The sequence below is a fragment of the Columba livia genome, chromosome 1 (genome assembly GCF_036013475.1).
Source record: "Columba livia isolate bColLiv1 breed racing homer chromosome 1, bColLiv1.pat.W.v2, whole genome shotgun sequence".
NCBI lineage: Eukaryota > Metazoa > Chordata > Aves > Columbiformes > Columbidae > Columba > Columba livia.
In genome coordinates, this window is record NC_088602.1 from 138,115,611 (window position 1) to 138,142,567 (window position 26,957).

General features: G+C 37.5%; 1 protein-coding gene across 8 annotated transcripts in view; it reads right to left on the reverse strand.

Moving 5' to 3' along the window:
* Positions 1 to 26,957, reverse strand: part of SHISAL1 (shisa like 1) — a 208,813-nt gene that overhangs the window by 39,036 nt on the left and 142,820 nt on the right. For all 8 annotated transcript variants that reach the window (XR_010466689.1, XM_021296388.2, XM_021296387.2 and 5 more), the window contains one exon: positions 7,055 to 7,153. Coding sequence is in view for 7 of the 8 variants with exons in the window: in XM_021296388.2 (XP_021152063.1) it covers positions 7,055 to 7,121 (67 nt within the window). In the remaining variant the exon portion in view is untranslated. The remainder of the gene's footprint in view (positions 1 to 7,054; positions 7,154 to 26,957) is intronic.

The following is a 26,957-nucleotide window of genomic DNA, read 5'->3' on the forward strand; positions in this document are numbered from 1 at the left end:
TCAAGAGTCTGAACACTCTTAGCAGTAAAATGCTTTGACTCTGCTTAGAGAACAGAGGCACAACAATGCTGTGGGTAGCTGCACTTCATAAGGTTACACCAATTAATAAAGCCCTTTCCTGAACTCTCTCCAGTAGCTTCATCTCCCTCTTGTACTGAGAAGCCCAGAAATGGACACAGCCCACCAGCTGTGGTCTCACCAGTGCTGAGAGGAAGGATCACCTCTCTTGACCTACTGACAGCACTCCTACTAATGCAGCCACAAAGGTAAAGAGCTTTCCAGCCAGCTGGCCCCCAGCACATACTGGTGCCTGAGGCTGCTCCTCCCCAGGAAGGTACAGGCCTTGGCACTTCCCCTTGTTGATCTTCACGAGGTTCCTGTGAGCCCATTTCTCCAGCCTGTCCAGGTCCCTGAGTAGCAACAATCCTGTGGTCTATCAGCCATTTCTCCCACTTCCCCATGAACAGGAAACTTGCTGAGGTTGTAACCTGTCCCATCCTAATTTTAGTTTTAACTGTGTATCATTTGTTTTGGGAAAAGTTACATTTAGAAAATAAGGGAAGAGACATGGCATGGGAGAAATTCACAAACAGGCTTTCAAATAGAACTTTTAACTAATTATTTGATTTCTAACAAGAACAGGAGCCTCATTCAGTTACTCAATACAGGTCTCCAGTACCACCTAAGACTTCCCTAGGCTGTTCTGTCTGGTATATCCAGCTTTCGGTGGAGGAGTTGCAAGTCTCTTGTAGGCCTGGTGTACACATGGATGATCTTGGCCAAGTCAAATGGCATTAGATGTACATGGTTAGGCACTAATAAAAGTCTCTAAGCGTTTGATATTGACTTGCAAGGGTGCATTACATGCATTACAATGTGTGTAGTTGTACCAGTCATTATTACTACTAGAAAAGGTGAGTCCATCCTTGATTCCAACAAATGGGAAGTAAGCCTTATTAGTGGACCACATAAATGCCAGTGAAGGGGTAGCCTTCATAGTGCAACACTGCACTTCTAACAGTGATGTTTATCCATGGTATTTTTATTTACAGTATCCAGCAGAAGAGCATCCATTTATCTATCTATTCCCCCTCTGATAAATGGACAGCCTCAGGTGCTTCAAAGGAATATATGTATGTGCTATATCAAAAAAGCTGTGCAATAAACTCTCTAGCAAGAAAAATGTCATTCCATTCTTCTCTTTTAGGCATTACTTATGTTCTGAAAATTTGTGTTCTGGGCTTTTCTCCCCAGCTTGTCCATTGTTCTCCCTATTCAGCTGAAGGATAACTTTCACTGAACCTACAGATTTTTTAATCAGAATTAGATGGCTTAATGCATGTTCTTCTTCAGTTGCAGCCATGGAGAAAATATAACTGAACTGAACTGATCAGTTTGAGAGTTCCCACTTTTTAGCCATCTTGTCTTACTCCTTCTTAGTTGAAATATCTGTACTTTGATTTTATCAGCTGCTCCTAGGAAGCAAAATTTTCTTCTTTGGTACTTGCAAAGACTCAGAGTATAACAAAAATTTTGTTTATCATGCATTATCAGCAGAATAGTTGTTTTTTCAAAATGCAGGTATAATGCCTTTTATGGCTAAAGATATATTAACTTGTTTTTCCTTTTAAAAGTTATGTTATTACAACTACTTACAGGTTAGTAATTTTTGAAGGCCTCAGTATAGATGTTGGTTTCAAGTTTGGGACATTTTAATGGAAGATATTTATTGCTGGAACCAGCTTTGCAAATAACAGGATAGCAAAAGTGTCATTTTTTGTATGTTATTATTACAACTTAGCTTAGATGAATTACGTCTGTGTTAAGCTACTACAATGAACTGCAGCCTGCAAGGTTATATCTGACTTGTACATTCATCTAGTGCAAGTTATAAAAGTTAAAACTAGTGCTTTATATTTCATAAGCAATTGAATATTTCCATACTTCTGAAATTATTCAGTGCTCTGAGAGAGACATTGCACTGTGAGAATGCACTACAGGGCTATAGGACCCTGAGAAGTTTAGCTTACTTGTCACTACAAAGTGGTTTACCTAAGAGCACATGTGAAAGTGCCCTCTGATCTCTATATGGGTTCTTTTCCCATTTTAAGAGGAAAACAAATCTCAAACTTCTTTGGGGATGAAAACTGGGGGAGGGATGACTACAGAATGGAGAATGAAGATAACATCAGGTCAGAGGAGGAGTGATGTCTGTAATAAAATGTAGTCCTAAACAAATCCTTAAATAGTAAAATGTGTGTTAGTGATTAAAATAAAAGCACAAATAAGAGCATAACATGATGATTGAATTACAGTCTGAATTTGGTAGTCAGTGTGTGGTGGGTTAACCCTGGTAGGCAGCTCAACACCACAAAACTGCTTGTTCACTCCCCCTCCCAGTGGGATAGGTGAGAGATTCAGAAGGGCAACGAAAGAAAATTCATGGGTTGAGATAAAGACCTTTTAATAAATGAGTAAGAAAAAAAACCACAAACAACAACAACCCACAAGTGATGCTAAAGCAATCACTCACTCACTGGCAGACTGAAAGAATCACAGAATCATTTCAGTTGGAAGAGACCCTCAGGATCTTCAAGTTCAACCATAACCATAACCTAACCTAACTCTAGCACTAAACCATATCCCTAAGAACCTTGTCTAAATGCCTTTTAAACACCTCCAGGCATGGTGACTCCACCACTTCCCTGGTCAGCCTGTTCCAGTGCTTCAAAACCCTTGCCGTGAATAAGCGTTTCCTAATATCTCCTCCCCTGGTGCAACTTGAGACCATTTTCTCTTGTCCTATCACTTGCTACTTGAGAGAAGAGACCAACACCCTCCATGCTACAACCTCATTTCAGGGAGTTGTAGACAGCAATAAGGTCTCCCGTCAGCCTCCTTTTCTCCAGGCTGAACAGCCCCAGTTTCCTCAGCTGCCCCTCATCAGACTTGTGCTCCAGGCCCATCATCAGCTTCGTTGTGCTTCTCTGAACTCTCTCCAGCACCTGGATGTCTTTACTGTAGTGAGGGGCCCAAAACTGAACACAGCATTCAAGGTGGGGCCTCACCATTCCAAAGTTCAGTGGCACAATCATTTCTCTAGTCCTGCTGGCCACGCTATTCCTGATACACACCAAGATGCTGTTGGTGTTTTTGGCCAGCTGGGCACACTGCTGGCTCATGTTCAGCCGGCTGTCAGTGAACACCCCCAGATCCCTTTCTGCCAGGCAGCTTTCCAGCCACTCTTCCCCAAGCCTGTAGCACTGTCTGGGGTTTTTATGCCCAGCCAGTCCCCAAGCAATTTTTGAACAAACTTCTACCTCAATTTCATTGCTGCAAATGCCATTATATGGCATGGAATATCACTTGGCCTAGCTCAGGTCTGCTGTTCCAGCCATGTCCCCTGCCAGGCTCTTGCCTACCCCCAGCTTCCTGGCTGGGGTGCTCAATCAGAAATACAGGTGGCCTTGACGCTGTGTAAGGGCTGTACAGCAACAGCTAAAATACTGGCATGTTACCAACACTGTTTTGATCACCAGTCTAAAAGACAGCACCATATGGAATGCTGTGAAGAAAATTAACCCCATCCCAGCCAGACCTAGTACACAGTGGAAAAACTACTTTATCAGTTTATTGTAATCTCTGTAATTATACTTGCTGTCTTTGCTTCTCTGAAAATCACATTTGTAATAAACAAAGTGAATTTTTTTTGAAGTATTTTCCCTGACAATAACTCTGCTTATGTCCTGAGGATTAAAGAGTCTTATTTCTACAGAAATACTTTGGATAAAAGTATTGTACCTGAAATGCTCTTAAGTTGTGTGTTGCAAAGATGGCAGCTGTTTCTGAGGTGGAGTTGCATGTGCATATTCCAATATTATTTTTGAAAAGCATTACTGAACAGGTAAGCAATACAGATGCTCCTGTCTCTGTTCTTCCTAATTTTGAGAGGAGAATATTCTGTTATTCTCTACCTATTCACAGTTAGAGATTTGTGTAATGCTGATTAACTTTTTAATCTAGCTACTAATTTTTTTTAAGTCCCAAGGCTTTCAGAATGTCTGGTGTTTATAAGCTTTCTATATGGATCCACAGAAATATTCACATGTATGCATTTTACTTAGTATGATGCCAATCATTTGAGATCCTCTGATAATTTTGCTATAGGGACGTTCATTTCCTACTTTCAAGAAAAAAATATACTGTAACGTGCAAATAATCCCACAATTTTTGCTAGTTAATGTAAGCCTTGCTGTCATCCCTGATTTTATAAATGTGTTTCAATTCAAATGCTGGAAATTAAATCTAAGAGTTAAGGTGGTCTGAAAGGGTATTCTTCTAGCACGACTACATGCAGCTCCTTCCTTTAGTATGCATTCCTTTTGCAGCCAGTACAAATATTAAGTGTTTAGAAATCCTAAAATTGCATGCCATTGTGATCTTGATATTATTGAAATAAAATCAGCCTTAAGTTTCAGTATTCTCAATCCATTTTTTTTTTCTTAAAAGGAGCCATAGCCTAGCTACTTTGAACTGAAGCCTTTCTTTTCAGCGTTGTCTCTAATGCAAGAGCATTTTGCCCACGTTAGGCAACAGCATCTATTTCCTGACCACACAACTAATGCTGCCAAACTTCATCCTCACACTGAGCCATGACCTCAGTATCTCACCACACCTTTGCTCCACTGCCACTGTAGCTGCTTCTCTCCTTTTCTGAGACAACGAAGACCAGGCTCTGAAAGCAGCTGCTCCGGGAATGTTTCTGTTACTTGTGCCCTTACTTCCATTCTTCCTCTGGAGCCAGTGAAAGTTATGCTTCCAATTGTTAAGAGCAGTTTTCAACCACGTATAAAGATTTTAGAAATTTAGTATTAAGATTGTAAATCTTGGTATATCAAAGATTTGGAAGCAAAGCATAATCTCTCAGACAGAAGTCTGTAAATCTAAGGAACTCAAAAGGAGTCTTGCCATTAGATTTTCGTTTAAGCTCTTTTTAAAGATGATATTCATGTCATTCCAGCGACAGTAGCATCCTTTTCCCCCCTTGTCATTTTGACTGCATAAAGCCAGTAGTTTTCCTTTATGGAAGCTGACCTCTCTTCAATTAAAAAACACAAAACAAAACAAAAAAACTTCACGCTGGTTGCAAAATAATAACTAACAAATTTAATCCTGTAAAATATGTGTGAATTAGCAATGACCTAAAACCACTCCTACAGATGCCAGTAGTAAAATTCCCCAAGGAGCAGAGTTAGGCTGGCATGAAAGACTTGTGATGATTTCAAATTAAGCCTGTACTCTAGATGCTAATAACTGATGTCAGATAATAAAATACTAATAGCCAAGGAGCAACAGAAGTTAAGGAACACATTTACAAAGATAATAGTTTGTGATGTTAATAGATAAATTATGGAAGAAGTAAAAGCTATATATAATTAGTTTCAAATAAAAATGCTGTATTTCAGGGGCAGTATTTTTCTTCTAAGAGAAAAAAAAAAATATCAGAACACTTGCTTTATCTTTGGATTTGAGAGAGTAAGTGTGTATAGGCAACAGTGGCTGACTACTTCTATTGGCACACATGGTGTAATTCCAGTGTCCCAGTCAACTGGAACAAAGATGTTTCTATTTTATATGGTTGGAAAAGTGGGATATCAGTAAGTCTCTAGTAGAAGTCCCCTGTAAAGAGTGGTAAAGGTATAAAAACTTAACAAAAAACAACAGAAGAGACTGGAGCAGCTGGAAAAGTTTTATGATGTTTGACCACTGAGATACATTTACTGAAGTCTCGAATAATTTGTTTCATTCATCCACCAGGGACATAGCTTTCTGACATGACTTTAAACCAGAAAACAACAAAGAAGCTGCTAGAACCCCTATGCCTGATGCTAGCACACGGGAAGAGGGCAGTGACATAACTAGGGATGCAGCACCATACATAGGGATATCAGTGGAAGGACTCTAAAGGAAAGTTTTAAGATCAGGCAGAGAAGTAGTCTAGTTGATAAGGTTAAAACTTTGCTAGCAAGGGGACTGTGCCAGCTACAGCTAAATAATGAACTATCATTAGCAAGAATCAACTTGAGCACTTGCAAACAAGCAATGAGACTGTGGGCAACAAAACACACTTGAACTAACTGACGAGGATCTAAGGCTAAATATTATAAGCATCAGGCAGACAGAGTAGTAACTACTCTTACTGGAGCACAAGGATACTTTAAGATAGATAATGCCTGGTAAAGTTTTAAGTATGTTGTTTAGGGATATGATGTAGTACCAGGGAATAAGGACCAGTGATGTAAAAACAAAAAAAAAAAAAAAATCTGTTTGGATTAAAAAGCACTTCAAGTATGGAGAACAAAAGAGGTTGTACTGAGAGTTAAAAACCTCATAGGATCAAATCTACCTGGACTAAGAACCCTTTGTTTTTTTTAGTATTCATTCATCATTACAGAAAACCTTAGTGTCATAGATAATTCCCGAAGAATGAATGCAACTAATAATCACAGCATTTGACTAATAACAATGTTTGCATACCACGATGCAATGCATTTTTCTTTTAAATACATGTAAGACAAGTTACATTATATTTAACATGTATTCATCTCAAGAATAGCTGAATTTCCAAGTTCAGTCCTTCATGTGCTTACGTACTCATGTGTGCACATACGAAAATACACAATTGCAACATGACTCGCTCTGTTTCCAATAGACTGTCATTTAGCGAAATGACTAGATCGTATGGTGGTGTAGAGCTTGCTTTTTTCATTTAGATGAGTTGAAAAAATAGCGTATCTAAACAGTAGCTTTGTCTCTTTTAAATTTTCAGCCTGCTTTACCATGTCAGCATCCCATCATCTTTTCATTTTAAACAGAATTTTCAACTGCATTTCAAAGTCCAGCTTTCATTTCTTAACTACGAAGACGCTTTATGTATTTATTACTTAATCAACAATCATCTGATCTTTTTTTGCAGGAACCCAGTATTAAACTGCAATTAGATTTTCCCTGGGGCACACATCAGTGAAAGATAAATTTGAAGTATAAAAGTTACCTGCTGACAAGAGTAATGAAAGCAGAACCATCAGCACATTCAAGGAATGTTGACCACAACTTGTCATCGTTGGCTTTCATTGGTCCATTAGAGAATTACCTGTTTGACAAGATGCAACATCATGGTTAAGTGTCTGTTTCATCACATTTTCACTGTTCAAACTTTGACTTACCCACAAAGCTTTGGTAAAAATGAGATGGCTACACACAATAAGAAAAAACACACACACAAAAACCCCAAAAAACAAAACCAAAACTTTTCTTTTTTTTTTTTTTTTTCTGGACTTAGAAGTGAAATAAATTTTCCTTTCCATGATTTCATTAAAATTTCTTCTCATTTCACCATGAACGTACACAGCTATTTACATACTTTTCACTAAGCCAGAGTAGAGATGAATCATGTAAAGTCTTTATCGGATATTCATACATTCCCTGTAATTTACTTTCAGCAAAACTATGCTTGTTTTACTGTCACAAGAATGGGCTGTTGTATTAAGCTTTTAAGGACTAGAAGGATATAAACAATATAAAAATAAATGGTCTGCTTTGAAAGTCAATCTGTTTTACCCCATTAGAGGGTGCAGTCGTTCAGAAAGTGGGTCGATCAACTGAGATGGTTGGAAACATTTCAAAAAAAACCCCGTTGTTTCATTAGAATCAGAGCATTTAATGGGATTATTATTTCTTGTTTTCCTAGAAATGAGAGTGAGATATGCAGTTTGGCTGGCACTCATCATAAAAAGGCTATCCTAGTTTTTTTTTTGCAAAACAGGCCCACAACAGGGTGAGTCCAAATGCATCTTATATCCATATGGACTCAAATGTCACCAGCTGCAAATTCTACAGCTCTAGCAGAGGCTCTTTCCTAATGCAAGTGTCATCCACAACATCAGTAGGAATGTCTGGCACCGTATCCTGTTGTTGTTGCTAATGCAGACCAACACTGGACATAAAAGGTCTTCAGCATCCTGAACTCACATTGACATTAGGGATAATAAAGAAGTAATTTTTTGGCTTGTACAACAACACTGGTAACTTGGGCTATAAACCAGAAAGCCTAGGTGGTGCTGCTGAAAGCTGGTGGGGTGAGTTTAATTCTTGGGTTGTTAAAATTGGAAGCAACTTGGAAAAAAGAAAGGAAAATGGCACTTTATGTCAAAAATTACACTGTTGTTTCTGACAGCTCAAGAGCAACATGATGCCAAACGTTTAAGAAATCAGTGCTGTATCACATAAATACCAGATAGGTGTCTACTGTAATCTACCAGATCAAATTAAAATCCTGAAACAATTGTGCCTGCATGTAACAAAAGGGGAGGGGAATTTTTCACTGACAAAAAATGGTGCATCCAGTACAAGTAGATTCTCTAAGAAGTCATGCTAGCAAATGAAAAAAAAACAAAAACCCACCAGATCATAAAGGTAAAAATCAGTGGTAAATTTTGTACAAGAAATCATGACAGTTTATACTGTTATCTGGAAGCATGATTAACATCCAAATGACTGTATTTGTAGGCTTAAAATAAGTCAGTTCTTAAGTCAGTTCTTCCAAGGGGACAACAATTAGAAACCATAACACCATGAGGACAAAAACTGCAGAAAATTTGAATGCTAATTAAGAATATTTCTCTAAGTTTCAATCCTGTTTGAAAAAGCCACCACCTTTTTTTCAGAAGGAATATCATATTAATTAAAGCACCAAGCAGACTCGATGTTAGAATTGTGTAAGAAGGAATAACATTGAATATAAACCAGAGGTTAAGAATGTAGGAGGTTAATAAAGAAAAACAGATAAAAAGGACAAGCTCTTACCAATATTGTTAGGAATAAAAGGAATAAGATTTTTCCTGAGTAAAACAAAGCTGCAGGAATTTTGATAGTGATTCATTAACAGAGGGAAATCTGGGGTTTAGTAACATTTAATTTAAAAAGAGATAAATAAGCACTTCTGTTGCGTATCTGGGAAGAGACAGATGTTTGGTATTGTGAAGATTATTAAATATTTCCATATCAAGAATAATTTAGGATGACATTAATGAGTTGATAATAAGGTTCATAATTTGGTATTTGTAATTCTATGTAATTTCTATCCAGTTATGTTAGCAAAGCTGACTGGGGGACCTATATATAAAATTTTTTCAATTTTCTGGGAAACTATGGCATCTTTCAGAGAACCTAAAGAAACTTAAGGACATTTTTAGAAGTAAATTAGATAATCCAGGTAATTACAAGATTGTGAGTGTGATGCGGATCTAGAAGAAATTAATGGAATGGTTAATACAAAATCCAATTAATAAATAATTTAGGAAAGTAATATAATTATTGCATATCACCGTGGGCCTATGGTAAATTTTATTTCTCTCAGTGTTTTTGTTGGCAAAGGTAGCTTAAAGACAGTAATAATATAGTAGATTTCTGTAAAACAGTAGCATGCAATTTGACCAGGCAGTGAGAATGACGCAAAAAAACAGGACAGCGTATCAGTTATGGAAGACTAACTCAGATTGGAAATAAGATGCATATTTTATGAAAAAGTACAGTCTTGATAGTAATTGAGTACGTGCAGCCTTAGTGGTAATTTTTGAGTCTGTACTGAATGTAGAAATCTAGAAGCTTTTCCAAGGGGAAGATCTATTCAATTATATCCAACGGAACTGCCAACAATGAAATTGGCATTTTAATCCAAGTCTTGTGATGCTTGTATTTTATTAAATGCCAGCTGGGAAGACCAGAGCGAGAGACTGGAACATTAGAGCCACACATCAAAGGCCAGGAGAGTGACAGAATACATGTGTATGTACATGTGCCTACATATTTGTGATGATAGGGAAATGTTCTGATTTTATAACTACTGCTTCAGTGATGATTAAACTGAATATGACTATTTTTAGGAGGATAGAGATACAACTAACCATTCATTACTTGATTATTTTGAAATGTTATTTGTTTACTTTTTACATGCTGTTGTCTGACTAAAGAAGTCATATTTAGTGAAATATGAGGATGTCTCTGAGCTATTAGAGTTCAATCAGCTAGGTGAAAGAGATGGTCAGGAAAACAGGTGGCAGGCTAAAAGAAAGTGCCTAGATCATACCAAATATTTCCTACTGCTATGCCACAGAACAGAGGTGATGAAAACACAGTAATTAGCAGTGATCTAGCTGAGTATTTTTTTTAGAATCATTATTAGGCAAGACTGACAGGGCACTTTAAAATTAGAGAACTACATTTGAAGGAAAGGAGAAAGATAATCTTGGTTGTAGTTTTGTTTGTTTAAATAAAATCTGACTGCCTGGAAGCTAGGAGATTAGTTTTTCTTTCTAGTTGTGTAAATCAGCAATTAGAAGTGTAGTCTAATACACCGGTTTTAATTTTTAATGCACTATTCTAAGCTTATTTTTGGTCACTGTGGTGGGAAGGAGAATGTTCATCCTTTCCCACATCCTTTGAGATTCCCAGCTTCACATCACTTCCTTCTGCTAAAAATCACAAGTATCTCTGCAGCTACATCACAAAGTAGACTAAAGAAACAGTTGAGGAATCACAGTTTTTCACTCTGTGTTTCAACATGTCTACTATAAAAAAGAAGAAATGGTCCTTACTCATGTTTTTAAAGTGCTTTGCTATCTTATTTTCAGAGTAAGGATTATGTTAGGATATTGCTTTCCATTGCGGAAGATGCAAAAGTGAATGATTCAGGAGAGCAACATCCAAAGGAAATGTGCTGTAATGTCATAAGCAAGGAGAACAGACCTTAACATGAGACACAACAGGTGGGTGGTTTTTTGTGTCTGCCAACAAAGAGCCTGCAATTGCATTGTAACTTCTAATCTCACCATTAGTACAGAAACTCAACTCATTTGCATTTAACCTCCCTCCTCACCATGGACTTCAGGTGCAGCAACCAGACAGATATATCAGATCATTACATCAAATTTTACTTTTACTTACACACCATGATATCTTAGCTCTTACGCTGCTGCTACATACATTGCTTTGCTTATCATTAGAGTTTTATCTAGCTGCCTTTTCTTGAAGGGAATCAGTGACTCATTGGAAAGAAACGCTGCCAAAAGAAATAACTATTTCATGTGGCAAGATTTCTGTGTAGAAATAATTTTCCCCTCACTCTGAAGGAAAGAAAAGCTATGTTTAGAAGAGATGTTTGAAAAACATTACACATTTTGCATTTTTTGGTTATTAAGAGGAACAAAAGGAGCTAGCAAGAGAATTTATTAAATACATCAGCACTGCCTCACAACTTAGCTCTCTGTATAGAATAACAGAAAATAAGGCGATTCAAGAGATCATGTATTCCATCTTTCTATCACAGGATTAAGAACATCTAAACCATTCTCAGTAGAAGTTCACAGAATGTCCACCACCAGAGGAGTTTTCCAGCCTTCTCAAGCAATTCCCTTCCAGTGTTTCTCTAACTTCATGGCTAGAAAGGTTTTACAATGTCTTACTCGCAGCTCCTTTGTTTTGATTCAAGCCCATCCTACAACCAGTAGAGATGGAGAACAATTTACCTACGGATACACTGGTTACATCTCTCTTTACATCAGTCTTAACGCATGCAAAAAGTGCTATCATATCTTCACTTCGCTTTTTCTTAGGCTAATAACTTTTACTTCTTACAATCCTTCCTTAAAAAACATATTTAATATATCTCCTCTTATATCTGGCTCTACACTTTGTGGCAAAGTTGTGTGTGTGTCCTGGTTTTGTTAAAAAACAAGTTTCTCTTTTAGTGAATTTGCCTGTCAGCTAAAGCCTTCATATTAGCTGCATTTTCCTGGAAAACCAGATACATGTTTTGGTAAACATAGCAATGGAATGCGAGGTTATTGATAACGAATTGATGCACCTCTCACAAGAGGAGCAATGAGAAACAGGTGACGAAGAAACTGACCAACTGTGTATAACATTCCATTCACATGAATACTTCATATAAAAGTGGGAGATCACGAGGATCTCATCCCTTTTTCCTTTTCCCTTTTTTTCCCTTTTCCTTATGGCCAACATTAGGAGAGGACCTTGCTGGTCGTCCCTGTGAACTGAGGCCTAGTGACAGACTGAATCCAGCTCCGGTTGGCTGCAGAGTCCAATTCAGGACTTTGGTTGCCGGCTCTGCAGTTGCTGGGATTTTCAAGAGTGGTTTTGTATATTTTGTATTATTTTCTCTATTCTTATTAGTAGCATTATTAAACATTTTTAATTTTTCCAACTCTCTTCTCTCTGTCCTTCTTCCCTCTTGATTGCCTGTCCTTAGTGGGAAGAGGGGAGAGGGAAGGGCAAAATGGGGAAGCGGGGGAGAGGAGGTTAACAATACATCAGCCAGGGTTTTATTGTCACCCCGCAATCAAAACCCTCGTCAGCGTGTAACTTTAGTTTCAGTTGCTTGTATTTTCTTACTGCCCAGAAGGTCCTAGTAAATAGCCCGGTAGCTGCCAACTCTTCTAAGGTAAATAAAATTACAGCATTACAAAAATGCAGAGAGCCACAGAGCTTTTGCTAATACTCACAGTTAATCAAAACACGCATAGGTGTACCACTGTTATACCAAGACAGGTACATCTACATACAGACATAACTATATAGGTAAAAACATACCACTGCATATGACCTAATTAAGGACGACTCTCTCTTTTCACACTAATGTCCAGCAGGCCTTTCAGTCTTAGTACCAGTGACCTGGCCCTGGCAAATCATGCCACAGCAGCAATTGCAGTGATGGGATGGCCTCCACTTTTTCCTCCATTCTCTTGGGACATGGTTATCTTCCACAGTTATCATTAAATGATACCTAGAAAAGCTCTGATTTACGGAATCTCTTTTTTCCCAGTCTCCTAATGGACCCTCACCGACCCCAGATACATAATAGCTTTGCTGCGCTTCTTACATTATTGAGACAAGAAGGATCACCAGCAGGGATGTGGCCTCCTCTCAAACTGTTTGCTCATCTGTAGACAACAGACAACACTGGTTGCATTATGGCACCAGTGAGGGAATGAATAATGTGGCTGAGACAATTGTTAAGAAAGCTGTTTAAAATTAGATGGAAAAGAGAAGGCTGTGATCCAAACCTAACTGATAGTCCAGCTTTGTTCACTTCTCATGTTAAAATAGGCTTAAAAATGCATCTAGTATGAGTTCATGAATGCTATTACAATGAAATTATAGTCTTATTACAAAGGCAGCAGTGTAACTGGCATGAAAACAAACCTGATTATGAAGAAAACATGTGGTTTCACACTGCAATAACCTCAAGAAAATATTTACAAAAAATGGATTCTAGTGTTCAGTTGACAGTTGTCTTATTTGAAATGAGTGAAACAACCTATGAAAAGGAACTGCTGGTAGAAAACCATTTGGATTATAGTGCAGCATTAACATTACACAGTGTCTTCTCCCTAAAAACGTCTTATTGCACATATGCTTGAAGTTGTGAGTCTCTACACAACTGCAGACAAAGCATTGCAGTTAGGGTTTTGGTATTGCTAAAGACTAGAAAATTTATATAACACTAACTTAGTAATTAAATTCTTCCCTCTTATTTTATAAAATTGAAAATATTAACTACTTTGTTTTATTTACCCCATCCATGCTTGTTATTTCCCCTAGCTATTCCCAAACAGTTATGAAGAAACAACATGCACGAGTTCTAAAATATAAAGCAATTAAGTACAGCCTGAAGACCAACTTCTGAACTTCAAGCAGTCTATAGCTGTTATTAATAGAATAAGGCCAAGAAACCTGTACATGCTACATCTGTCAACTGTCAAAGCTGCTCATTCATCACCTGCCTCTTTTACTCCTTTCCCCTTTCACCAACACATTTAGTCAGCCATTACGACCTGTTCTACACCTACATGACAAGAGAGACATCATCCGTGTGCAAATTGGAAATGGATTTTAGCAGTTCCCACCCTGACTAGGCAGTACACTACGCAGTAATCTGACACAGAAATTAAAGAATTATTGTATTATAAGAAAATCAATTTTAGAGTATCAGTGCTACATTCAGACCTTTAGACCAAAAAATGTAGCTAGTGAGAATCTTCCCGAAGATAGCACAGAACCTTTATTAACAGCCAAATTCCTCACTGTCTCCATAGCAAAACTCAAGACATTGCTATAACATAGCCGTAGGGCAAATAAACTTTAGCTAATCAACTTCTTGACGGAATTATTTCTGTATTTGCATTTGGTAGGATAAATATTTGGTTTTCTGGATTCATTGCTGATAAGGGTCAGGAAATTTTAGATCTTTGTCTGTCCTACAACTGGCTCTTCACTGTATACATTCAATCTCATTTTGGGGAAAAATAACTAAATTACTTTGTGGAGATAGTCAGCTATTTAAAAATAACAGCTATAGTTGTGATGATTTACTGACACATAAGTAACTTCAGCTACAAGTTAGCAGCAACTTTCTCACTTTTCATAAGCAAAAGTCCTTCTGCAGCCAAGATCTGCAATCTTTCCTAAATCTCTGAACAACACTTAGTTTTGTTAAGAGACTGAAATATTCATATATTCTCATTTGTAGCTACTGTATCAGCATGAGGGTAGGCAGCTGACAAAGATTTGTTGGAGTCATCTAGAGACCTTATTTTTAATGACCTAAACTTTCATTTGCAGGTGACACTAAATTGGCTGGGGGTGCTGATCTGTTGGAGAGTAGGAAGGCCATACAGAGGGATCTGGATCAGCTGGATCCTTGGGCTGAGGCCAATTGTATGTGCCAAGTGCCAGGTCCTGCACTTGGGTCATAACAACCCCAGACAGCGCTACAGGCTCAGGGAAGAGTGGCTGGAAAGCTGCCTGGTAGAAAGGGATCTGGGGGAGATGATTGACAACCAGCTGAATGTGAGCCAGCAGTGTGCCCAGGTGGCCAAAGACACCAACAGCATCCTGGCTTGTATCAGGAATAGCGTGGCCAGCAGGACTAGAGAAGTGATTGTGCCACTGTATTCAGCACTGGTGAGGCCCACCTTGAATGCTGTGTTCAGTTTTGGGCCCCTCACTACAGGAAAGACGCTGAGGTTCTGGAGAGAGTTCAGAGAAAGGCAATGAAGCTGCTGAAGGTTCTGGAGCACAAATTGGATGAGGAGCAGCTGAGGGAACTGGGGCTGTTTAACCTGGAGAAAAGGAGGCTGAGGGGAGACCTCATTGCTGTCTACAACTCCCTGAAAGGAGGTTGTAGCACGGAGGATGTTGGTCTCTTCTCTCAAGTAGCAAGTGATAGGACAAGAGAAAATGGCCTCAAGTTGCACCAGGGGAGGATCAGATCGGATATTAGGAAAAAATTCTTCACAGCTTGTGAAGCACTGGAACAAGCTGTCCAGAGAAGTGGTGGAGTCACCATCCCTGGAAGTTTTTAAAAGGCGTATAGATGAGGTTCTTAGGGACATGGTTTAGTGCCAGATTTAGGTTATGGTTGGACTTGATGATCTTGAGGGTCTCTTCCAACTGGAATGACTCTATGTATACCTGGATAATTGAGTCAAACAAGGCAGCTGAGTGACTTTGTGCAATCAGCTTCTAAGATTAGCCAGTTGTATGAGCTGAAACTAGTGCTTCATAAATGAAATAAATAAATCTAGGAAGATGAAATTATCAAACCTAATCTATCCATGGAGCAAAGTAATCTGAAACAACTGAATTGTGACTCTGAACTTATGAATGCTCTTGGTCTCCCATGAGGTAGGACTGATAAGGGAATAGACACAGTTTTGAAATGATTTCCTAAAAGAGCTTGAGAGCAAGATAGGATTAATTTTAAAGTGATTATAAACCTTGATTGTTAATCAACTTATTTCAGCTTTTAAGAAATGCAGATCACTTCTTTAGGGAAACTTAAGCTTGTGTTTTTGAGCTACTTTCAGTACAGAACCAGAGCAAATGTACTTTAATTTTAAATATTACAATTCTTGAATAATATAAATTCTACTAGTTTATTGGAAACAGTTTGTCCATGTAATTCTAAGACATTACTGAGAAATAAAATGTTAGTTAAGATTAGCGGTTTTATAACAGGCATGTTTTAAAAGTTTCCCAAATTTGCTAGACAGACAAATACTGCTCAACTCTATATTAAAGCACAGCTCTAAAACCTGAGGATAAGTGTATCTATAAATATGGCAGTAAACCTCATTAGTGTATTTTCATTATCCATTTGAGAAAAAAAGTAATATATCAACAATCTATTTAGTGAAAAATTAGTGAGTACATTTTTGGTTTCACCAATATGTTGTCAGCTGTATCTATATACAGAAATTAAGAACTACCTATAGTCTCTATGAGAACACTTTTGATACATTTTTATTTTAAAATGGCCTTTTCTGAAAAACAAACCTTCTTATGAAAAATCTGTTGACATATAAATTGTATTTCATTCTCATATTCTTGAACATCATTAATCATTATCTATACCTAAACAGATTGGTAACAGTTTCAAAATTTATTTTGCTCAGAAGTGAAAAAATACGAGAAGTTAAGCAAAAGTTAAAGTGGACTCATAAAAAGGACTATTTTACTATGCCAACACAATGTGTACCTTATCTGCCATAGATGGGTCTGCACTACAAGTGTTTTGGCAGTATTATTTCAACTTTCCTAAGGAAAACATTTTAATATGCACTGCAAGCCAGTTCTAAATGTGAACTGAAAGTATACCAGTTGTCCTAGTGCAGACCTACATGTGTAGGCTCATCTACCCTGTGAAGAAATATAGGTTGCTTTCAGTATTTAAGTTGGTTCACCTAGGACCAGCTCAGCTGTCTTTATACTACAGAGTAGTGTTGATATACCCTTAGTGCTGACAGCAACAAGGTTTATGAGAAATTAAATGGACCAGGTAGTCACCTGGGGTGACCTGGCAAAATTCCGCACTTGGATTACTACCTTGTCCATGTGTGTGGTAGTGTTTCTGGGATGAACTGGCTCTTGTATGATTTTGTTCAAAGGGCAAGACTTTTTCACTTTTGAAATCTGAAACTAGTCATCAGCACTCTCTTAAGAGAAAAATAACTCTTTGGATTGCAGTAAACATTTTGGTCAAATCTTGCTCACCCTCTCATTTAAGATAATAATGAAAAACCTCCATCAGAGTAAACTGAGAAAGAAACAGCCTTCCCCCTTAAAACATCTATCATGGTATATTCAAACATTGCATATACTGAAATGTTTCTCAGTAACATCATCAATGAAGGCTGTTCTTAAAGTAGACTAGAACAGGATAAGGAGCTGTCACTGCACAAGCTAAGAAAAAAGGAAACTGTGTGGGAGCGTTGTGCCAACAAATGTTGGAGAGAAAAACTGTATGGTAGAAGATGGAGTAACTTCCTTTCACCTGTTCTTCTGCCTCGTTCCTGTTAAACACACCAGCATCACACTGCAGCAGAAAGTGCTGGTTTTCACCGCTATACACTTGAAGAATACATTAAAAAGCTGTTTTTTATAACAGTACATGCCTGTGCTACTGCAACCGTTCTAGCTCATAGGCATTCTAATTAAAAAAACTCAAGTTTAGAGCCCCAAGAACACTGAATTTTTAACAAGAACTTAAGTTTGAAAGCTACAAGGCAGCAGAACTAAGAAAAATGCTAGTGAATCCTTTGTCCCCTCCTCTTAGGCAGAAGTACTTGCAGGACAAAAGAAAGGACAATTTTTAGTAGTCAGAACAGCAGGTGTGGAGGTTGCCAAGCAGAAGGAAAAAAGGCATGCAGAGCAACAGAAAAGTGGCTTTCAACTTTTTTTTTTTTTTTCTTTTTTCTGAGCATGCATTTTTGGAACTGAAAAACCAAGTAAAAGAAAGCTGTGCTGCTGGTGGTGACTACACAGGCCCCAACTCTTGTTTAAGCTCCTTTGTTTTACAGGATGTAAAAAGTGCTAATTTTAGGTCTAGCTTGGGGTTTCTGTAGACTTTTTGCTGTGCACAGAGGTAGGTGTAAGAGAAGCCAATTGAAAAGGTTTGTATAGAATTCCACAGAAATCCTGCTTCTTGACCTCACATGGATCAAGCATTGAACACCCACTCCCCATTGAACCCAGTGGAGTTGAGCAAAAATACAGGAATGTACCAGAAAGCATTAACTACTGATTGAAACCACGATTCATTTATAAGTGGCTTCATTAGTTTAATATCTATTTGTATATGCTCAGTGGACAGGCATACATCACACACACAGAGCATACTCCTTAGTGTTCCAAGTACTACAATAGTACCTGTGAAACCTAGTCACGAGCCACTGACATCAACACTGTACTTTGTTCCATACAGCCACATACCTAAGAAACTGCTTCTACCTGAAACACTTGTCATTTATATGTCTGTAATTATTCTCTGTGAGAACAATCTGTATGGAAGAATTGCTGAAAGAGGCTCTGAAAGCCTCAGGTATAGGCAGGGAGGGAGTGGAGCTCAGCCCACACCTGAGATGGGTTCTGGCATGGTATTCTGGGTCATTCCAACACCTATATGTACACTTCTCTCCACATAGTTATTAGAATAGTTTGCTTTGATGAAAAACTCCAATATTGATAGGGATCAGTTTTATGTTTTTAAACACTGAAGCTTAAAGGCCAAAATTAAATGCCTCCAGAATATGACTGTACTAAGTGCCATTATGAAGACTGATGAATATACTTGGTTTCAATCATGGGGCCAAGTCCCACTGGATTCAGATGGGTGTAAAATTATGTCACTACTGAAATAATGTTTTGCTGTCAGCTATACTTGAAATACAATTTCACCCTTGCTTGATACATGTGCAAGTCTGGTAGGAGGTCGATGGGCTCACAGTTTATACTGGAGACTGTGGAACAATCACCTCACATCCCAATCAACAGTAAATGACCCTGAACACAGGCTCATGACCACAAAGCAACTGAGGAACTACCACCCTCCTGGATGTGTCAGCCCCTGAGCTGACAATTGTGCACTGCAGTGGGAAACAAAATACTCCTGAAGAATGATTTACCCACCTTTCTGAGGTCAGTATTATGCTTCTAGTTTCAGCATCCCTCTCAATCCAACTTACCTCACCATGCACTAACAGTAAGCACCATGTAGATGGAAAGCACACTGAGTCATGCATAAACTAAGTATGACCCAGCCATGTATTTTGATCCCACTCAACTGGTTTCTGCTATACAAGTTTCCTCTACATAGAGAAGGGCATTTATTTCTGCATCTTGTGCAAAGTAACTTTAACATAGTGCTTTGATTAGCTCCTTCACTAACTCATAATTAAGTTTCAGGGTAAAATACAGGCTTTATTGAAGTTAGTGGGATTTTTGCCTTGAAGTCAACAGGATCAGCATTTTATATCAGATGCTCACAACCATTGTAACAAACCACTACTTGTCTTCAGGTTGCAGTACCCCAAAGTTCCACTTGACAGAACTTACTGAAATGTGACAGTGACAATTAATTTCTTCTTTACCTTATAAGCCAGTAGACAAATCATCAACAGAACAGATCAGCTTCAAATAATTCAAATGTAAGGAAGAAAGTACAGCATTCATCACGTATGCCACACAGCAGAGATACTACTTGGAAGTAGTACTGCAGTTTATTTTTTTCTCAGATATTTTAGAGTCTAAACAAATGAAAAAACAAGTGGAGAGGTGGTACTATTTCTATTTTACAGACTGAAGCTAATCCACTGAGCAGTTGCAGTCATAAAGGAAGAATACATCAGATTTGACAACTGTATACCAAGTTTCTAGGTCTAATGCCTTAAACAGTAAACACTGATTAAAAATGCCATGCTCCTGTGAAAACCAAACAGGTTAGGGAAAACAGACAAATGAACAACGCCAACAGATCCACTACCTACGAGAATATAAGATGGTGCTACAGCTTCTGAGGCAGGTGGGCACAATACGTATGCAAATTTTATGTGCAGAGTATTATTTTAACCCTAGTATCTCGATGCTTTTTAAAGGTCTGTTCCCAAACATTGTATCTGTTTTAACAACTTTTTTTTTTGCCCTCTTGTCTCATAAATCTGTAATTCTTTTGACAGCCATCACAGATACTCATTCTGTAGTGATTTTCTTTTCACTAACTATAAGGATTTTGATATCCACTATGTAATTTATTTAGCAGTATAGATGAACCCCAGACAATCAACTGTATCTTGGGACAGTAAATTGCACTCAAAATATAATGAATTATGAAATCCTTAGAACTCAAATGTAGTTGAACTGAATGTAATGAAGTTTGTGAAGAGCAGAAAGGCTTTTTATATTTGAAAATAACTCACTTCAGCTATAGGTTCCAAACCTGAATTCCAGCCTACCCTCAAACAGAGAGGTCTAATTTAGGAAAGAAGGATTGAAACTTGCCTTCTTTATTTTACCTGGAATGACAATTCATGGAGATATCTCTGGAATACTCTGGGGGAAAGATATTTCAAGAGGCAAAGGAGGGGATGAGGTAGAAATTAATTGACAGTGCGATGGAAAATGGGGTCTTCCAAATAAGGAGATAAGAGCCAGATGCAGGAGTGATTTCTCCCCTTCTGACTAATGTTATTCTATTCCTTCCCATCTTCTGCTTCTTAAATAATAATTTAGTCCTTCCAGCCAAAATGGTGGGAATAGAAAAGATCAGATGACTTCTGAAAAACCCTTTCCTTGCCTGATTTTTATTCTGTCTTCTAGTTCCCTCTAAAATGCTCCTCCACCTCTCCATCATCTGTAAGTTCATTTGCACATGATCTTTTCTAGGCAAAAATCAAAGTCAGCGGTCCATTCCTCAGCTTCCTTGGTAATCAACTGTCTTCTAAACGTATTGCTTTTGTTTGTGGTATTTAAGAAAAGTCATATATTACTCTGTTTTCTCCTTGTTGTCTTATTCTCTCTCAAAAGAAAATTCCTTATCTTGGTCAACCCCCTTGCTCCTGAATCCTCATGTTTTAATACCTAGATTTCAACATCAGTTAAAAGGGTAAGCACAGACTGTAGCAGGTTTTGGTGTAATTTGTGTCATGTAATACCATCTTGCATTACTGCCCTACTCAGATGACATGCTACAAGCACCACAACAATTGTATAAAGGAGGCTTTTGAGCCTTTTCCAAGGGCTTTAGAATAGTCAGTGCATCAGCTGTTGTAGCTACTACAGGTCTTAAATGTAACTATAAGTTAAACAAATGTTTAAATATGTTGTCAGGAACTTTTCCTTTAAGAAAATAATCTTGATTTGTAGTCATAGCAAAACAGAGCAAATAAACACAGCCCTCCTTAGAAGGTTTAGGCAATCCAAGGTCTTTCACACAAAGATACAATTTATTCTTATTTAGCATCTTATCCATCCTACACTACTACAATAGGAAAATTTTAATTGTCCTGGCCACAATACTGAAAAAATTCTAAGCATTGAAATCTTACTGATTACAGGAAATCAGCTGCTCAAAGAACAGTTTACATAGTTTTCAAAAGCCAGAATAAGACCTTATACCATGTGCATGAATTTTGAGGGTTTCTTCTGCCTGTTCTTTGCATTGAGACACTGTTAATCTCGCTGCCTCATCCTAAAATGTATATTCATAAGAAATTTAAACATGGCAGAAGTAAAAGATAAGACTAATCACTGGAACTGCAACAGGATTTGGGGTTTGTTTGGGGTTTCTTGTTTTGTTGGTTTTGTTTGTTTGTTCTTCTCCTTCCAGCTAGCATTATACAGTACTACAACCACTAGAACTTTGGTTTAATCATCCTGTTTTAATTCTTACTGGCGAGGGTGGTAGCACTATCAGATGACTATACTCTAGACAGTTAAGTTCAGCTCTGTTCTTTTAAGCCAGATGTATAAATTTCTTATATGTGTAGTTTAACTCACAAGAATTTACTACACAAGTTCTTGTGTAACTTACTACACAAGTTCTTGTGTAACTTACTACACAAGTTCTTGTTCTTAAAAAGCCTTCTTCAAGGAAAAGAGCTGATTTCCTGCTTGTTCAGGGTGTAAACCAAAATAGAACATTTTGATTATATAGCATGCACCAAAAAATAACTTTTATAACAAGAATAATAATTTAAAGTCATATAGTTTTAAAAATGATAAAGGCATCATATCCTAGATGTAGACATTTGAGAACAACAGAAAAAAACCCAAAATTTTATTCTAGAAGCATCCAAAAGCTTATTTTATTTCTCTCTAGTTTATATTGAAAGAGAAACACACACTATCCTGGGTCAAATGAAACATTTTGGGTTCATTTAACAGTTGTGAGTTTTCTTCCTCCTTGAAAAGGCAAAAACATTTCTGTTTAACCCTATTTAATGTCACCCCATTCCTCATACAATATGCTTTAATTTTTCCATATGGCCACTAACTCAGAAATCTAATTCTAATGCCAACTTCTTTACACAGAAGTCAATGACAAATGTTTAAATATCAGAACACAAAACTGAAGTTTCAATTCTTAACAGTAGATTTTTAGAGGTATTTCAGCAGGTTAGAAGAAGTTACAGTGAAATTCCTACATAAAATTTGGCTGCCATATCAGTCACAGGTCAAATCCAGTCATGCTTCTGCAGAACAGACTGTTAGATATTTGAAAGTGGACATAAGCAGAAGTTTATCTTAGAGATAAATTTCTTCTATATCCCTTTTATTAGAGGTTTACAATGTTTTGAAGAGAAAATGTCTCCTGAAAACTCTGTATTTAATTATCGTAACAGTGAATTATTATACACTTATTTCATTGCTTCTGTAAATGTCTGGACTCCTATGGAACTCTTATCAGCATGGATATCTTTTAACTCAATGACTTCTGTTGATTAGTTGTAAATAAATAGTAAATCCTGTTGGACCAGGTGAACATTCTCTTATTCGTGCATTACAATAGGGCTGATCATCTCTTGCTATATCACTTGTAATTTTATATGTTCTTTTGCATCCCACCTTCCAATCGACAGCCTAAGTCTTTTCAGTATTCTCTCTGAAGCAAGCCTTGTCTATCTTGTCATGTGATAAATACGTGAGAAACTCAAGATTCCTTGATTAAGAAGGTAGGATTATCTTTTGATAAGATATGGATCATAATGCTTATTTCAAAGATGCACTTAGAAAATGAAAGAGTATTGAAATGCCAATTAATTTGAAGAAGTAACGAAATGGTTTTGAAACATTTTAGATTAGACTGATGTTTACATAGCTTAAAACCTGTTTTCTTTGAGAAGGTACATCACAGTAGTTTAGAAACACCACTCAGTGAATAACAAAGTCAGTTTAAAGGAGGTCTTGTTCTTAACCTTATATACTTCTAATTAAGAGCTATTTGCTCTCACACAATGCTTTTTGGTCAAATCTTCCCCTTCCCCCACCACTGTCTTTACTTCAACTGTATACTGAAGATGCCAAACAAAAAGGGAAAAACTGCAATTTTATCTTGCTCATAAACTCTAAGCATAGCAGCTTCTGAAGGCAATTTTGAATTTCGAAAGCATCTTCCTCACATTATAAGGTAATTACCAATAATTGGGAAGGCCATGCTAACTTACAGAAATCTCAGTCTAAAATAAAAAAGCTCACCTTGAAGTACAGCACTGACTAAGAAAGAATAAAATTAGAAAAAAATATAATCACACTTAGGGAAACACTTCTCAGTTAATCAGGTTTGCTGCTTGAAACCACAAGACTGTGTGCACCAAGTTCCACTTAATCCTTCACAGAAAGGTTCATAACTGGGCCAGGCATCCACATTGTCAACTGCTTTTCATTATCATAAACCTTGTCACAAAGGGTCTCTTCAAATTAAGACTATTGCAAAATATACTCAGAGATGAGATTGAAAGTTCATTTGAAGAAGTGATAATCCTCGGGGAAGTCAAGAGGTTGAAACCAGAACTTAAACACCAAAGTTTTGTCCCTGCAGGGCACAGTCATTTGATAATTAACAAAGGTAAAAGTTGCAAAAAGCAGACATCTAAGAATCGCTGATGCATTTGAAAAAGTAAGGCTACTTATTTATCTAGTAGAAAAATACCTGGGATCTTCAAATAGATAAAGCAAGAAATCCAGAAGGCATTGTTTGTTAAAGTAAGCAGAAAGGAAAACTGGTTAGGAACCAAAACAAATACGACAACTAATATTTACAACCCAACCAGCAATAAGAAAAGTCAAAGCAGCAATATATGTGATAGCAATACATAGACTTCTGCATTAAAGATCTCCAACTGACTGCTAAATATGTGCAATACAAGACAAATAGATGCACTTTAGAAGAAACCTGTGGGGATATCAGCTCAATGAACTTGAAACAAGCTGTTAATAAAGCACTGTCTCAATTGTAACTGTATAATACAGCCAGTTCAGAAGAATACCCACAAGAGAAGGGCTAACAAAGCATTTGCAATTAAAATCATTCATTTAAAAGTCCAGGCAGTCCTATTGGGTTGACTACCCACAGGCATGTTAAAATTTTCTGTAGGAAAAGAGTGATCAGCATGTTTTCTGAAAGCCAATACTACTCTTAAAAAGGCAGATCTCCCATAGAAGTACATATGCAAGGTTTCAGAGCAAATCAGTACTTGAAAGTGCTGCCAGTTAACCTGAGGGAACTGTTTGGGTTCTGTTATTTGCCTATAGGTGTAGAAGAATGAGAGCCAACTAAATTCAGCCTTACTCAGCATATGAGCAGCTCAGTGGATCTCTGAAACTACTCACATAGAACAACCATCAGTACTACCAGCAACATCAGTGAAAGCTTCCTTCTTGGTCTCATAACAAGGGAAAAGCACCCTGATTATCCATCTTTTCTCCAGTCAGGTTGCCCATTGTACTAATAAGCTATCAGCTGACAGAAAAACACAATAGGGAGACAGCTGAGACATCCATGGTACATGGTACACTGGGGCCTCCTATAGCACGTCTCCTGGCTACAAAGGCAAGTCTTCAGCATACGAAGAAATTTCTTGCAAAGCCTGAGTGGATGTAGACAAAGGAAAACACATGCGAGCATGTCTGTGTGTTCAAGAGAGAGGATGCAATGCAAGAAGTCTAAAAGTAATTTGATTTTATTGCAAGCAGTTACACAGTGGGCACTACAGCAAAAGCATTTCCACTATAATGGATCTATGAACCTGTCAACACGACATTGTGGCACCTCATTAGTCTGATACTTTTTTTATCCACCTTGCATCATATTTCAATTTACCTTGGTAGTTAGAGCAGGAAAACACTCTGGAACAGTTTGTTGTACATTAAAAAAAAGTCCTGTTATTATTATACTATATATATTTCTGTTACCTATTTTTGCGACTAAAAACCAGACTAAAGCTTCTTTGCTTTTAATAAAATTTATTGTTGAAAATGAAATTCTGTGTATATTCAGCGCAATTCATATTGCTCTGTCATGCAAACACATTGTTCAGATTGTTCATTCACACGAAGATAAATATGTTTATTCTTCTATTGGTTCAATGCTACCAGGAAATTAATGAAGTCAAAAGCTAGCCATAATATAAAATAAAATAATGAATACTTCAGTCCTTCAGAACTTTCTTACTGGAAAAAAGGTAATCAAATAATTAAAGCAAGCTGTTTTCCATCAGGAAAACCAGCAGTTTTACAACATAACATAACTAGTGGTGCAAACATTCACATTTTCTCCACTGTTACAAACCTGATTCAATTTGAAAGTGTGCATAGAAATCATTTTCATATATTTAAGCACAGCCTGCAGACGACACTCAACAGCCTCAACGGGTACTCTCTGTTTTTCAGCTATGCACAGGCTAATAAAGATCTATCCAGTTGCTTAAGAGCTCCATGACCAAATGGCAACTGATGTCTCAAGTGTGATAATCAAGTATAACAGAAATACCACAACTACTATAGTGTCGACACATCACTGTGAGCACATTCTCTCTCCTCTACACAAGTACAGTTCTGTCAGTGTTGCAACACACAAGTATCAATGCGATCTGCCTTGTGCAGGGTTTTCAAAGTGAGAGATAGATTGAAAAAAAAAAATCAAAGATCCTACTTCTCTTAATAGACTTGGACCTTTTTGATGTCTCACTCTTTTCAGAACAAGCTCTTTAAAGATAAAAATGATTCTGTCATTAATTACAAGCAGCATGACTTCTGCTCAAACACTAGGAAGTTCTACTTCTGGAGAACAAGTGATGTGAAAGCAATTTCCCCCCATTATTTGAAAGGTTTCTGTAGCATTTATGGACAATGTATCTTCAGGCCTTCATCTTCAGTGACAAGGCATATCCTTGGATATTAATATTCTTTTTCTTCTGAAGTATTTCCTAAGGGTTTTAAAATCAGACAGGTACGTTGATACTTCCTTCACAAAAGGAGCCCCCTTGCATGTAGTAGCTCGACTTTCATCCTTTGGACTCTGCAGTCATCACTACGCTAGTCCTTCTGGTGACCAAGAAGGATTCTATACTGGAGAAAGTCAGGATACTTCATATAAGCAATGCATAGGAGCAGAGACAGATACCAGAGATTTGGAAACATTATTGGTTTTAATTTAATTACAGAAATGTTGCCTTTAAACATTTATTGTTACATGTACTTCACAATGCAATAGAAATGGCATTTCAGGCTGTCCTGCTTTAACATTTGTCCTCAGTTGTTTGTGCTAAAACAATGGAAAAATCAAAGTTACCTCTGTTTCTTAAATTATCACTGCTTTGATCAAGCCGTGATGCTGAGAACTCAAATCCCCTTTCAAGCAGTGCCATGCCTGTACCACTAGTGCAGCACAGATGCCTGGAGGTCATACTTCAGGTATTCTCTGTCATTTGCCAAAGAAGGAGACATACTGCCCTGCATTATATCATATATATGCGATATATGCCATATATGCAATATGATGTGCAACATGTGACATATAACATAGGATATATGCAATATGTGAG